This window comes from Eretmochelys imbricata, chromosome 1 (genome assembly GCF_965152235.1).
Source record: "Eretmochelys imbricata isolate rEreImb1 chromosome 1, rEreImb1.hap1, whole genome shotgun sequence".
Classification (NCBI taxonomy): domain Eukaryota; kingdom Metazoa; phylum Chordata; order Testudines; family Cheloniidae; genus Eretmochelys; species Eretmochelys imbricata.
In genome coordinates this window covers 61,794,379-61,808,368 of record NC_135572.1, presented here as the reverse complement: position 1 = coordinate 61,808,368, position 13,990 = coordinate 61,794,379, and the positions used below count along the sequence as shown (strand labels likewise).

At 40.4% G+C, this 13,990-nt stretch overlaps 1 protein-coding gene across 2 annotated transcripts in view; it reads left to right on the top strand.

Annotated features, from left to right (window-relative positions):
• Positions 1-1,300: 1,300 nt before the first annotated feature.
• GTF2F2 (general transcription factor IIF subunit 2) overlaps positions 1,301-13,990 on the top strand; it is a 127,392-nt gene continuing 114,702 nt past the window's right edge. For both annotated transcript variants that reach the window (XM_077811702.1, XM_077811694.1), the window contains exons 1-4: positions 1,301-1,476; positions 4,986-5,059; positions 5,559-5,577; positions 7,166-7,310. In XM_077811702.1, the coding sequence (XP_077667828.1) occupies positions 1,411-1,476; positions 4,986-5,059; positions 5,559-5,577; positions 7,166-7,310 (304 nt within the window). In that variant the 5' untranslated portion in view covers positions 1,301-1,410. The remainder of the gene's footprint in view (positions 1,477-4,985; positions 5,060-5,558; positions 5,578-7,165; positions 7,311-13,990) is intronic.

Genomic DNA, 13,990 nt, shown 5'->3' with positions numbered 1-13,990 from the left:
AGACACAACTCTGCCATTCATTCGCTTTTTGATGAATCACACTGGGCCTGGTGTTGAAAGGCACTGAGCTCTTCCTACCTTCTTGTGCTCATCACTTCACACTCAGTCCCTACGCCTCAATTAACAATCATCTGTAAATCCTGCCGCTTGCAGAACTTCGAGATGCTAAATATCCTCCCCACTGAGTTCAAATAAGAGTGTCCACACAAAGACTTGCACTGAAATAACTAAAAGTGGGAATTACAAATAACTTAGTTGTTAGGGTTCTAGTTTCCAGGGAGACAAGCCCTGCATTTCACTTTCAGGCTTTTAGAGTTGCAATGCTGGGGTTTCAAACACAGCAGTGGGTGATTCTTTGTTTAAATATACGTGTACCTAGTGAGGTTTTACTTTAATTTGGGGAACTGTCACCAAAGTGTTCTAGTAAAAGCTTGCTTTTAACGTGAATTTTGGGCCAAATCTGAATTGACAGTTCGAGCCTGATTCCACAGTCCTACCCATGTTCTGGGGATGCTGTGAAGTAGCTGACTTTTACACTATTGACGTAAGGGTGACCAGATGTCCCGATTTTATAGGGACAGTCGTGATTTTTGCACCTTTTTCTTATATAGGCTCCTATTACCCCCTATCTCCTGTCTCCATTTTTCACATTTGCTGTCTGGTCCCCCTAACTGATGTTAACCATTATTGATTAAAACGGCATGCATGTGACTTCCTCCTGCTGGAATGGCTACCTCGGCATTTCTAGAACCCTTGCTTCGTTTGTGCCAGGTACATCCCGGGCACCTCTAGGTGTGGCACTTCATATCCCACCACCTCTGGGTGGCCACATCAGTTATGAAAGTAAACCATTGCTTCAGCCCTGGCACCCCTTTCATTACAAATTAAGCACCGTCTATAGCCCAACTCGTCCAGGGGCCTCTCACTCAATCCGCCAGGGGCAAGGCCAGTGCCTGCTTTTCACCTCCTCCCTACCCGGGCAGCTTGGGTGGCGTCAAACCCGGCGCTAGGGCTTACTGCAGCACGCCGGGCCTCCCCGCTCCAGGTGCAGCCCGCAGCGAGGGAAACACCCAGGCGGCCGCCGCCGCGCGGTGTCAGTCACCACAGTGCCCCTGGCTCAGCCCTTGTTACTGCCCCGCCCCTACGCCTGCCAGAGGAAGCGCGAGGGACCAGGTCCCGGAGCGCGGGAGTCCACGCGCTTCCCTCTTCGCCCTTTCCCGGGGGAGGCGAGGAACGCTCTCCTCGCTCCGCTTTACCGCGGAAGTTTGGCAGCCTGGGGCCGCCGTAGACGGGTGAGCTGCTGATTGTTGTCCGGGTGGATGCAATCGCCGTGGTGGGTGCGGGCGCCTCGAGCTCGTTCGGCGTGTCCCTGCGTCCCCGCCCGCGTCCCCCGCCCGGGCCCGGGCAGCCATGAGTGAGCGGGGGGAGCTGGACCTGACCGGGGCCAAGCAGAACACGGGCATGTGGCTGGTGAAGGTGAGAGGCCGCCCGGGCCCGGCTAGCGACTCATCCTGTCCCCCCGCGAGGGAGGCCCCGCCATGGGCTGGGGCGGCTCCTTCCCTCCCCGGGGCCAAGACCCGGGCTCGCCTCGAGACTACGCCGGGGCGGGAATCCCTGCGGCGGGGGCGGGGTTCCCCGTGGGGGCGGCGAGGGGAAGGTATGTGGGGGCGGGGATCCTCGTGGGCCGGGGCGGAGCGGGGGAGAGATTCATCTGGGGGGCCCGAGGAAGCGGGATGAAGGGCGGGGGAGGGGGGTGGCAGCAGTTCCCTGGTTCTCTTGCTTTTGGGGGGGTGGGCGGAGTGACTTTCCCACTCGCCTTGGCGGCCTCTACGGTCTCCGCAGGAAAGCAGGGGCTCGTCTGGTTTCCCTGGAGCTGCGGAGACCTCGGCGGGCAGGTCCCACGGCTGCTCTCTGCTCTGCCAGTACCGTGCCCAGAGAGCTGCGAGACTCCAGCCCCTTCAGTGGCTGTGTGTTACCATACACACTGTAACGAGAGTGATCAGCTAAGGTGAGCTATTACCAGCAGGAGAGAAAAAAAAAAAAACCTTTTGTAGCGATGATCAAGGCGGGCCGTTTCCAGCAGTTGACAAGAACGTGTGAGGAACAGGGAGTGGGGGGGTGGGGAAATAAATCTGGGGAAATAGTTTTACTTTGTGTAATGACACATCCACTCCCAGTCTTTATTCAAGCCTAATTTAATGGTGTCCAGTTTGCAAATTAATTCCAATTCAGCAGTCTCTCACTGGAGCCTGTTTTTGAAGTTGTTCTATTGCGACTTTTAGGTCTGTACGATTACATTAGGCTTGAATAAAGACTGGGAGTGGATGTGTCATTACACAAAGTAAACCCCCCACCCCGTCCCCCCAGTTCCTCACAAGTTCTTGTCAACTGCTGGAAATGGCCCATCTTGACTATCACTACAAAAGGTTTTTTTTCTCTCCTGCTGGTAATAGCTCACCTTACTTGATCACTCTTGTTACAGTGTGTATGGTAACACCCATTGTTTCATGCTCTCTGTGTATATAAAATCTCCCTACTGTTTTTTCCACTGTATGCATCCGATAAAGTGAGCTGTAGCTCACAAAAGCTTATGTTCAAATAAATTTGTTAGTCTCTAAGGTGCCACAAGTACTCCTTTTCTTTTTGCGGATACAGATTAACAGCTGCTACTCTGAAACCTACAATTAGTTGGGCATTTTTACCACTGTGTAATCACAGGCTAGATGATACAATGGTAAAAACATGTAAATTCTGCCCAAGTTAAATTTTTTACCATTAACATAAGAACATAAGAATGGCCATACTGGGTCAGATCAAAGGTCCATCCAGCCCAGGATTCTGTCCACCGACAGTGGCTAATGCCAGGTGCCCCAGAGGGAGTGGATATAACTGGTAACGATCAAGTGATCTCACTCCTGCCATCATCTCCACCGTCTGACAAAGAGGTTAGGGACACCATTGCCGCAACACTTGTGAATTACAGCTATAAAGTTTGCTAGTGTAAAAGGGTTATGCATGGTTTTCCCCTACTGTCCTGGTTTAAAATCCAATTCAGACCCGAAGGAGAGATAGCAGACCTGCTTCAGGTCTGAACTGGAATTTTAAACCAGGGCAAACTTTTGTAAGTAGGTCCCCCAACATGTTAAGAATCACAACATAGATGGGACTTAATCAGTTTTGCTACAATAATATGATCATTTGGTGGATTTAATTAAAAAAAAAAAAAGACTTCTCTTTAAACAATAGAATGTTTTGTGTAGTGCTGCTTTACCACAACAGTTCACAACACAATTTCCCTGGCTAATGAAGAGCAGGCATAACAATGTTGAAATTGTTAATTAATTTCTGGGGAAAAGACTTGCTGGAAAAACAGTTCTGGCTAACCTGGTTTCCCTTTAGAATGTGTGGAGCTAATATAGAAAGTATCCCAGAGAGAGACAACTTAATAGGTAATAATAGCCCAGATATTACAGTGGTGGGTGCTTTAGGAATATATGCAATAAAAGTAAGTACAACTAAGGCTGTGAGGTTTTAGAGTGCAAAATATAGAAAAGTAGGTTGTGCTAATTAGGGAGTATTTTATTTTGAAATGGTATTGCTTTATGTCATCTCTTTTCCCACATGGTCATGGTGAGGGAGAAGTATTATTCCTACCTACACAGCCAAGAATAAAGACCATGTCTCTAGAATCTTAAGTATTTTATATATGTTTTGTTCAGATGCTGTGAGTTCATTCGTGGCCTCGGGTCAGACCTTAACTGGGGAATCCCTTTTCCAAAATCCAAGTTAAAATTATTTGAATTCTGTTTTTGTTTATAGAAACAAATTGCAATGTTTCCATACACTATATTCGGGATTGTTAAAGGATTTTTGAAAACTGATCCTCCTAATTGTTCTTGCTAAAATTAAAAGAAATCCGCCATAGTGGGTGTTGTATTGTGTAAAACATTTCCTGTCTTCCTGTAGATTGCATAATCCCATCCACTATACAACTACAGATTTAGCTGAGTGAAGTGAGGCCCTACACTTAATGGCATCTTTTTTTTGTTCTGTGTGTAACGTGACAACTTTTGAACATGTTGTATCAATTCCAAAATTTCAGAGAATGTTCTGAACAGCAATAGGCAGAACCCTGTTGAGGTTGGTGAAAATGTAAATCTGGAAAAGCTTGATTTCTGCCGGTATAAGTGAGGGAAAATCAGGCTCACCAAGTGCCTGATTGGTGCTGCAGGCAGATAAATCTTACTGATGCCCCCTGATACTGCCTATACATCACAGGTTGTGGCTTAATATTATTATTTAATATTTGTATTCCATAGCACCTACGAGCCATAGTCATGGATCAGGATCCCATTGTGTTGGGTGCTTCTCTCTCTCATTGGGTGTGCAGCTCTTCCTACATAAGCAACAAAGTAGGCAGTCCTTTAGTTGTATATACTTTCAACAGTGGCTATAAATGCAAATATGGAATGACTTTACTGTACTAGTAAAACCCTAGAAAGTGATTGCTACAAAACTAAAAATAAAAGTGGATTTTCTGGAGTTTCTGATGCATTGTGAGTGTCAAAAGAAGAGCATAAAAAGAACATTGTACATCAACGCTTTTTTAGTGTATGGCTTTGGGGTTAGTAAAACGTGACTTCCTTTTTTGTTCCACAAGTCAGTCAGATGTCCTGTTAAGTGTTAAGGCTGCAATATGTAATCACCTCTTTTAGTTTCATTTAAGTCATACATCTTAGGCTATGCTTGGTAGGTTTTGGAAAGTTTAAATATGATCAGTTTTTGGTGCTGACTTCTTCTGTTTGCCTTCCCTAGCAAAGAAATACACTGGAGATTAATATTTTGATTGTTGTAAAGAAAGCAATACAAAAAAGATGTTATTTTTTTAAATTAAAAAAAAAACAATAATAAAATCTTGGATATAACTATCTGTTGCATAGTTACCTGAATTTCTTTTTCTTTCTTTCTTTCTTTTTTTTTTTTAGGTCCCCAAGTACTTGTCACAACAATGGACTAAAGCTTCAGGAAGGGGTGAAGTAGGGAAGCTGAGGATTGCCAAGTAAGTAGTTCACCATACTTTTTTTTGGTAGGATTTCTTAGAATTATTACAGAAGTAGAAAAAGTTATGTTTAGTGTACAGTAGTGTATTGCAGTGAAGTACTACTTATATTGCATAATATTTATTGAAAGTACAAGTTGGGTTTATTTCTATGAAATTAATAAGCTTGAAATATAGCTGCCTAGTGATTATCATTGTATATTCTAAACAATATGAATACAAAATATTATACTGGTGTGTGTGGATATATTTTAGAACCCCATTTCTGATTTCATAGACATCGGCAATAGGCCCATCTAAATAAAGAATCTCCATCAATTTATTTATATGCTATTGTGTTGCTTCTATTTGCTCCTGCTGATTTTCCCATTTGTCCTTGGGTAGCTCAGGAGTGAAGACAGTAACAAAGCTAGAATTTGAGGTTGCTGCTGTTATCAGAGGAGCCAAACCTGTGAAATTAGATTATGGAAACTAAAATATTATATATTTTCTTTTACAGAAATCAAGGAAGAACAGAAGTAAGTAATTACCAAATCCAAAGGCTATCAATGTGTTATATTTTGAACTTTAGTGTTGCTTAAAGTAGTGTACATTTCTCTTATAGTACTTGTAATAGAGCACTGGACTGGGAGTTGGGAGATCTGGGGGACTGGCTCTGTCACTGGCCTACCGTGTGACCTTGGGCAAGCCACGTATCGCTTAATGCCTCAGTTTCCCCATCTGTAAAATGAGGATAATGATGCTAATATCCTTTGTAAAGCGCTTTGAGATCTACTGATGAGAAGTGCTATATAAGAGCTAGGTATTAATATTAAGCAGAAAAAGTTGGAAACAAAGGAGTAAGAGTTCAGAAATATACCATATCATATTTGGTATTAATTCATTAGTTTTGTTAAATATAAAGTATTAGGGAATTTGAGGGTCTTTTCATCTGCAAAGGCAGTTGATTAATTTCTTTTATTAGCAATTGAATGAATAATAGCTTTACCAGGTATTTTACCTTTCATGTTAGATGGGAAGGTAGCAGCATGATTCAGTAAACCCCAGAGCCAACCAACACATTGAATTGGAAGAGACTTAACAAAAATTCAGCAGTGGGGAAAAGCTGAATATACCATCTTAAAGTCTGATTTAACTCTCATTGGAATACGTGGAGAGACTCCAGTTGTCTTTGGGATTTGTTCAGGCTCATAGCTGGCTGTAATATATGCTGCTGACACTTTCTCAAAAGTGAAGGTAGCTGTGTGAAATGTTTAAAATATCTACATTGAAAGGTATAACTATCTTAGGTTCTCAAACATTTTTAAAAATAATGAAATGCAATTAATTGTTCTCTGACATCAAGAATCATAGAATATCAGGGTTGGAAGGGACCCCTGAAGGCCATCTAGTCCAACTCCCTGCTCGAAGCGGGACCAACTCCCAGTTAAATCATCCCAGCCAGGGCTTTGTCAAGCCTGACCTTAAAAACCTCTAAGGAAGGAGATTCTACCACCTCCCTAGGTAACGCATTCCAGTGTTTCACCACCCTCTTAGTGAAAAAGTTTTCCCTAATATCCAATCTAAACCTCCCCCACTGCAACTTGAGACCATTACTCCTCGTTCTGTCATCTGCTACCATTGAGAACAGTCTAGAGCCATCCTCTTTGGAACCCCCTTTCAGGTAGTTGAAAGCAGCTATCAAATCCCCCCTCATTCTTCTCTTCTGCAGGCTAAACAATCCCAGCTCCCTCAGCCTCTCCTCATAAGTCATGTGTTCTAGACCCCTAATCATTTTTGTTGCCCTTCGCTGGACTCTCTCCAATTTATCCACATCCTTCTTGTAGTGTGGGGCCCAAAACTGGACACAGTACTCCAGATGAGGCCTCACCAAGAGGAGATAATAAAAATCTGTTGAGTAAATTGTATAAATAATCCTATGTGAAAATGTTGAATAAAATATTTCAGAAGATTAGTATATTAAAAATTAGATCCCCGATGTATATTTGAACAATTCAAAATTGTATTGTACTATTTCATTTTTCTTTCGTTTCCTGTTTCCTAAGCTCTAAAATCTATGTAGTTAAAAGGTCTATGTACTAATATTATGTTCATTGTGGGTGTTAGGTATCATTTACTTTGAATGAAGATCTTGCAAGTATCAGTGATATTGGAGGAAAACCTGCTTCAGTCAGTGCACCCAGAGAACATCCATTTCTTTTGCAAAGTGTGGGAGGACAGACGTTAACAGTGTTTACAGAAAGCTCAGCAGGTAAGTTAGAATGAAAATTATTTGTTAATATAATTCCTGTCATGCATGTTTGCGTAGATTCATAATCTCAGCATGATAGTTGGTTAAAAGGACACCATCAAACTGACGGATCTAAAATAAAGACCTTTCAGCTTTGTTTTATGGTCACATGCATGCACATAACACTTCATTCTAGTTGACTATTTTTCTTCTTTTAATTGAGTAAGAGCCTGAAATGTCTCCAGAAAGGATTGTATTGTACATTCCAATACCAGCCTGCTGAACAGCTCAGAGAGGAAGAATGGAGTACAGTACAAAACCTTTGGGTTTCATCACAACTTGTGCTTCTGATAGGATGACCCAGCAGAAAACTGCTGCTTTGTTCAACACTTCTTTTGGAGGAAAGGATAGATTTGTCAGGAATCTAGCTACAGTGTGATGAAAATCAATTTTGAATTATGTTCATTTTTTTCTATCAGTCTTGATATAGTGTCTTGTTGACCAGTGAATATTAACGGTTATTCATCGAACTTTCCAGTTGTTTACTTTGTCAGAAAGTGTAATAGTAGTGTGGTATTTGGCATGCAGGAAAAATAACTGTATTTTTGTCCATTGGATTCAAATTCCTTGACCTACATTATGTGTAGGTCACTGATATTAGAGTAGCAATACATGGTAAGTGTGGGACATTTTCAGGATACCACATTCTATGAGCATGTTAGGCCTAAATTATATGATGGAAACATCAAAATTATGATATGCCCTCCCTTTCACTGCTCTCCTTCCTCTTGTGGAATAGTCAGTATATTTTCCCTTTGCTGGTTGGCTGTTCTGATACTAAATTAATGTTATGTAGTCCCCAAACTTTGTGTGCTGCAGATTTATGTACTGTAAATGTATGGCAGCATCATAGAAAATAAGGCGGGGGAAAAGAGAGATTGGATGCCTTGAAAGCTTAGTATAAGATGCTAAGGCATCTTGGAATGTTTGGGAGTCCCCATCAGGCAAATAAAGTTTATGATGCTTTCCCTCCCCTTTTTGGGCAGGGTCAGAGGAGTACATTTGGATACGCTAGATTTTTGGATGGTTTGAATTCTTCGTTTTCGACTCCCGCAAGGCTGGCCAGGAACCAGCTGTCCCTGTTGCATCTTGCCCAAATATCTGTCACTATATCTTAGAGTGGATAAACACATTCCCTGAATATGAATGCTCAACAATGGAATAGTTAACAGTGACATTTGAAGTGTAATAATTAGGCTTCAGATTTGACATCATAAAAATATGGGATCGTTCACAAGTCTCTGAGATACTGTTTTGTTTTTTAAAAAAGGGTAAGGGACAGACCTACTTATTGCTATGAACTGATGGTGATACAACATGTCCCTGTAAGGCACACATTTATGATTGCATTGTGTCTATCATAAGGCAATGAAATGGAAAAATTTAAATTTCCGCATTAGAATGGGTAATTATATGAGAGTGATTCCTATTACACTTTCCATCTGCTATCTGACTAGGTGTATCCTAGAGACCGTCAGATAGATTAGACAATAAGGTGGGGTAAGAAAAAAATACCTGGGGATAATACTGATTCTCATTTTTAATGGAGAAGAATGTGTAGAAAGGCTTTTTGAGCCACTTTCTCCCCTGATTTACGTCTTGTGCAATCTTGAAGTGTAAGCCAGACCAGAACTTGGCATTAATGTTTTAGCTAAATCTGAGGAGTCTTTCACGATAAAATAAATGATCATCAGCTTTACTTCTTATGAAGCACTGCTTGCCATAAATACACAATTCTGATCTCTCAGAATGGGTTATGCCCTTTTGAAAGAAGGGAAGTCCACTGAATTGCTAAATATTCTAAGTTTTACAGTCTAAGTTAGTATAAAGTGTATAGTTAGCAGCAGACTGGGTGGGTTCCTTTAATATCCATTCGGTGATTAGTATGCTAAGTCAACATAATGGAAAATGTAATTCGATAAACCCAAAATCAATTGCTAGAGGAATTGTGCTTCGGTTAGCAAAGACAGCATGGTACGCAGAAAACTGATTTACAATGTATACAGAAAGGTTGGTAGAATGGTTTAGTTTTCTGTAAATTGGAAACTAAATTCATTTATTCAGTAGGTGAATTTTTTTGTTTCATTCAGTTGTCAACACTGATATTTTTTTTCTGATGTGATCACCCCTAAGTACTTACATCATAATTGCTCTACCATGCATTGTTTCTGAGTATGAAAAAGTTATTCCATTTCATACTTGTTCTTTAAGGGAAAAAAGTTCTGCAAACAAGATAAGGAATCTATATCCCTATGCCTTTTTGTTTAGGGGCAGTGGGAAGTCCTCAACGTCAATTTTAAGAGCCAAGTTGATTAATAAACTAAGAGCAGCAGCAACCAGTATAGTTAAAGTTGTGAAATGGTTAATGTTCTGACCCCCTGTTTTTCAGACTCTTACAACTTGCTGTAATTTTTCAAGTTTGGTCTGTACTTTAAGATGAATATTTGTTTAAACATCCCAAAATAAGATTCAACTATTTTTGCTTATAAGTGGGGGGGAGGAAATCCTTGTTACTGGAAAAGTAAAAGAGAACCCTTGCAACCCTCTCTTGTACAATTGTAGTATCAAAATGGCGTGGGATATTAAACTGAAATTTGGCATGGAAATAGCTACCATTGACAGTGCACCTATGGGTGTTCTGCTGGAAAAGTTAGTTTTGATTTAACCAAATTACAAGCCTTTGAAAATTCTTTGTGTATGATGCAAAGAATATCTTGTGTGACTTTTCTTAAAACACACTCTAGCAATATTCTGAGTAAAGCTGGCTGCATTGTGTATTCATGTATGGCTAACTTTAAAATTACATTTTTTTTTCTACAACCCAAGCTAGCGTCTTTTGATTGTGTATTCATCTGTGTATGCTGTATGAACTGAATCCATGAAAATCATTTATGTGAAACTTAGTTACATCCTGATTCTGTAAAGTCTTAGCCTGTGTAACTCTACTCATATGAGTAGTTCACTGAAAGAAGCACTGTGACACATCATTCCACTTCGGTCTATATATGCAACCACCAATAGGATCATCTTTGATGCTCGTCAGGTGATGTGGTCAGAATCTATATGGGAATCCCTCTGTCTTCTATACCACATCAAGCTCAAGCTTCTTGCAATAGCCTTCAAAGCCCTAAATAGCCTTGACCCATCTCTCATGACATGAACCCACCTCCCCACCCCCCTGTGATGTGTTGATACACAATTTGTCCATTTACCCAACAACAGTCTGTGCTTCTTCCATGGCACTCTCTATGCATGCAATGCAGTTTTCTGGGTTGGTTTGTAAAGTCACTAATGTCTCATTTAAATCCTTCCTGAAGACCTACTTTTCCCACAATGCCTATTTCATTATTTATCTTATGTATGAACTGCTAATTTATTTGAAGAGAGTGGCCTACAGACACTGGAGCTGAATCTAGAAATTACCATGACAAATGATGTGGATTGAATTGTGGAGGGAGGAAAAGAGGGTAAGGGGTAAGGAGTTTATTGCCTTGTTTAATTTGAAAACAAATGTAAGTAGCAAGAGGTACCTGTCATCAGCCAGATTAGTTTGCTTGGGTATTGTTTCCCCCCTCCACACACTTCCTTTCATTGTCTTCTTAGAGTGGTGGATGCTCTTTGGAGCAGGGAACTCTATTTCCTCTGTGTTTGGAAAGTAGCTAGTGTATTTCATAGAATCATAGGATTGTAGGACTGAAAGGGACCTCAAGAAGTCATCATATCCAGTCCCTTGTGCTGAGGCAGGACCTTGTCCAACCTTTTCTTTAAAATGTCCAGTAATGGAGATTCCACTCCCTTAGCAGTCTAGTTCAGTGGTTAACTACCCTTATAGTTAGAAAGCATTTCCTAATATCTAACCTAAATCTCCCTTGCTGCAGATTAAGCCCATTAGTTGTCCAGTCTTCACTGGACATGGAGAACATTTGATCACTGTCCTCTTTATAACAACCCCGAAAGTATTTGAAGACTGTCATCAGGACCCCTCATCAAGATGTTATTCTTTTCTCAAGACTAAACATGCTCAGTTGTGGTTTTTGTTTTTTTTTTAAATCTTTCCCTATAGGTCAGATTTTCTAAACCTTTTATATTTTTGTTGTTCTCTTTTTAACTCTCCCCAGTTTGTCCACATGTTATGATTTGGCACCCAAAACTAGATACAGTACTCCAGCTGAGGCCTCACCAGTGCCAGATTGAATGGGACAGTCGCCTCCCATATCTTACATTTGACACTCCCATTAATCCAGAATCATATTAGCCTTTTTCACAACTGTGACTTTTTGGGCATTGCTGCAGTTGTGGAATATGTCTACACTGGGACCAGGGATCTGATTTGCAATTTGTATAGACTACTCACACTAGCTTTAATTTAGCTAGCTTATAAAAAATAGCAGTGAAAGTGCAGTGGCATGGGTGGCTCAAGTGAATATGTACCTACGGGGTTAGGTGGGCTTGAGCAGCCCAAGCAGAAGTCCACATTACCTCTTCCTTGCTACTATTTTTAGCAAGCTAGCTAGATTAAAGCCAGCACTGGTATGTCTACGAGAGTTGCAAATCACACCCCGATCTGCAGTGTAGATGTACCCTTCACAGTAGTAATTTTCGTCTGTTTTAAGGTTTGTCTGTGTTCAAAAGGATTTTAATGATACAAGCCCTGATCATGCTTCTGTTGACTTCAGTGGGACCTAACAGCATGTCTGTCTGACTAACACTGCTTAGTGAAGAAATAACATAAAAAATATGTGATAGGCTTGTATACGGATATGTATTATGTTAGAGCCTGCAGGTGAGAACCCAGTTGTCAGAGGCACTGTGTAGATTTATAGGAAGATATCCCCTGCCCCAGTGAGTTTATACAAACTTAGTTTAAGAGGCAACAAATGGGTGAATTATGTGAGCATTCATAAACAACCCTGATTTGTGCCTCTCGCTAAGCCCAGACCATTGAATTCTCATGTGTGGATTTTTTGTTACATGCTTATAATAAGTTGTGTGATGATATACACTTAAGCCAAAAATGTGCTTATTGGAATTACTGTTATTTATGTAGGGTATTACCATTGCACCAATTTAACCATAAATTCCTTTATTAAACCCAAAGGCTGTATGGTATTTACACAGTTGCGCTAAACACGCCTAAATAATAAGCAATTTACTACCGCCAAACAGTAACAAAACACTTATAAGTATTTGATTAAGATACTTACAAATGGGGAAAACGCAGGGGTCCTTAAATCCATATTGGTCAGCTCTGACTTGGGCAGCAAGTATTAACCCTTTTATGAGTTTACTTTTTTATACCCTTTAACAAACAAGTGGTGTCGTTGCCAATTATTAGACCCTAGCTAAGGCCAGATGAAGGAGTTTCTTATACATCCAATTATTTACTGGACCTGGTACCCAGTTAACCATATTTATTTCTGTTACTTTAGCTATTTTGAAGGCTCATTACAAGTTTAACACAACAGCTCTTCTTTCTCATGACTTCTTTGGTTGCATGCCGTGAGTCTATTGCTCAATTCCCGCTATTAATCCCAACTCAATTTAAAGCCAGGGTTCATCCATATCTAATGTGGGCCTACATTCCTGCCATGCGTTTTTTTGTTGTACTTTAATTTTATTTTATTAAGTTTAAAAATCAAGTAACTTTGGTAAAATACGATGCTTATGAAAACTGGGGACTGATAGCACTAGTTGGTGCCAGGTATACAAACTATGAATGAGCGTTATGTCAGCTTCCAGAAACAGTTGTGCTAGCTGACCTCAATCTAGATTTAAAACAGCCCTTCCATGGTACTCCTGTTCTGGGTCTCTCTTGACAAGAGATCGCCAGTTCTTTCACATTGAGTAATGTAGACATACGTCCTCTGGCATCTTTAGGTAATTTCCATTAATTTTGTAACTGCGCCATCTTTATATCCACTTCATCAGAAGTGTCTTGTTTTTATTTTTTAAAGGAAAAATAAGCTAGTACATCAATCCTCTGTACCCATTTCTTCAATTGGAGAAGAAATGAGGTGCTTAAGATTTGTTCTCTTAATTTGTTTAATCTTCAGGAGTGCATGCTAGAGATTATACACAGTTATAAGGTCATCTTTTGTTCTTATACTGACAAATAATTTGGGGGATGCTAATCTGTTCATATCAAGTAATTGAGTAAAGAAATATTAAAGCTGGCTGGACAGAGTTGGAGTATTCAGACCTTATATATTGAGTGGGCTGAACTAACATTTAACTTATAACTTCGCCACTTTTGAGATCCATTGATATAAATACTTGTTTTATTCATTAATGTGAATTGTAAAATGTAGCCAGTTTGCCATACAAAGGTTTGGAAAGACGATTTCTTACAGTTAACTAGAATTCAAGCTTTCTTTGGCTTCTGCTGTTCCTTTCCTTGAAAAACTAATTAATGTGTTTCCTCTTAAAATATACTTATTTTCCCATTGTTTTTAGGCTGGCTCACCAAAAATTTGCTTCTGAACTCACTACCATTATAAAATTTTGCCCTTGGCTTTCCTACAGCCCTAAAAGTATGCAATGAGTAATCGGCAGTATTGGCTCAGACTTTGGGGAATCAAGTATATCTAGATAATTAACTGATTTGGACTTGCACTCATAAACCATTGGAGAAATCCTAAGGA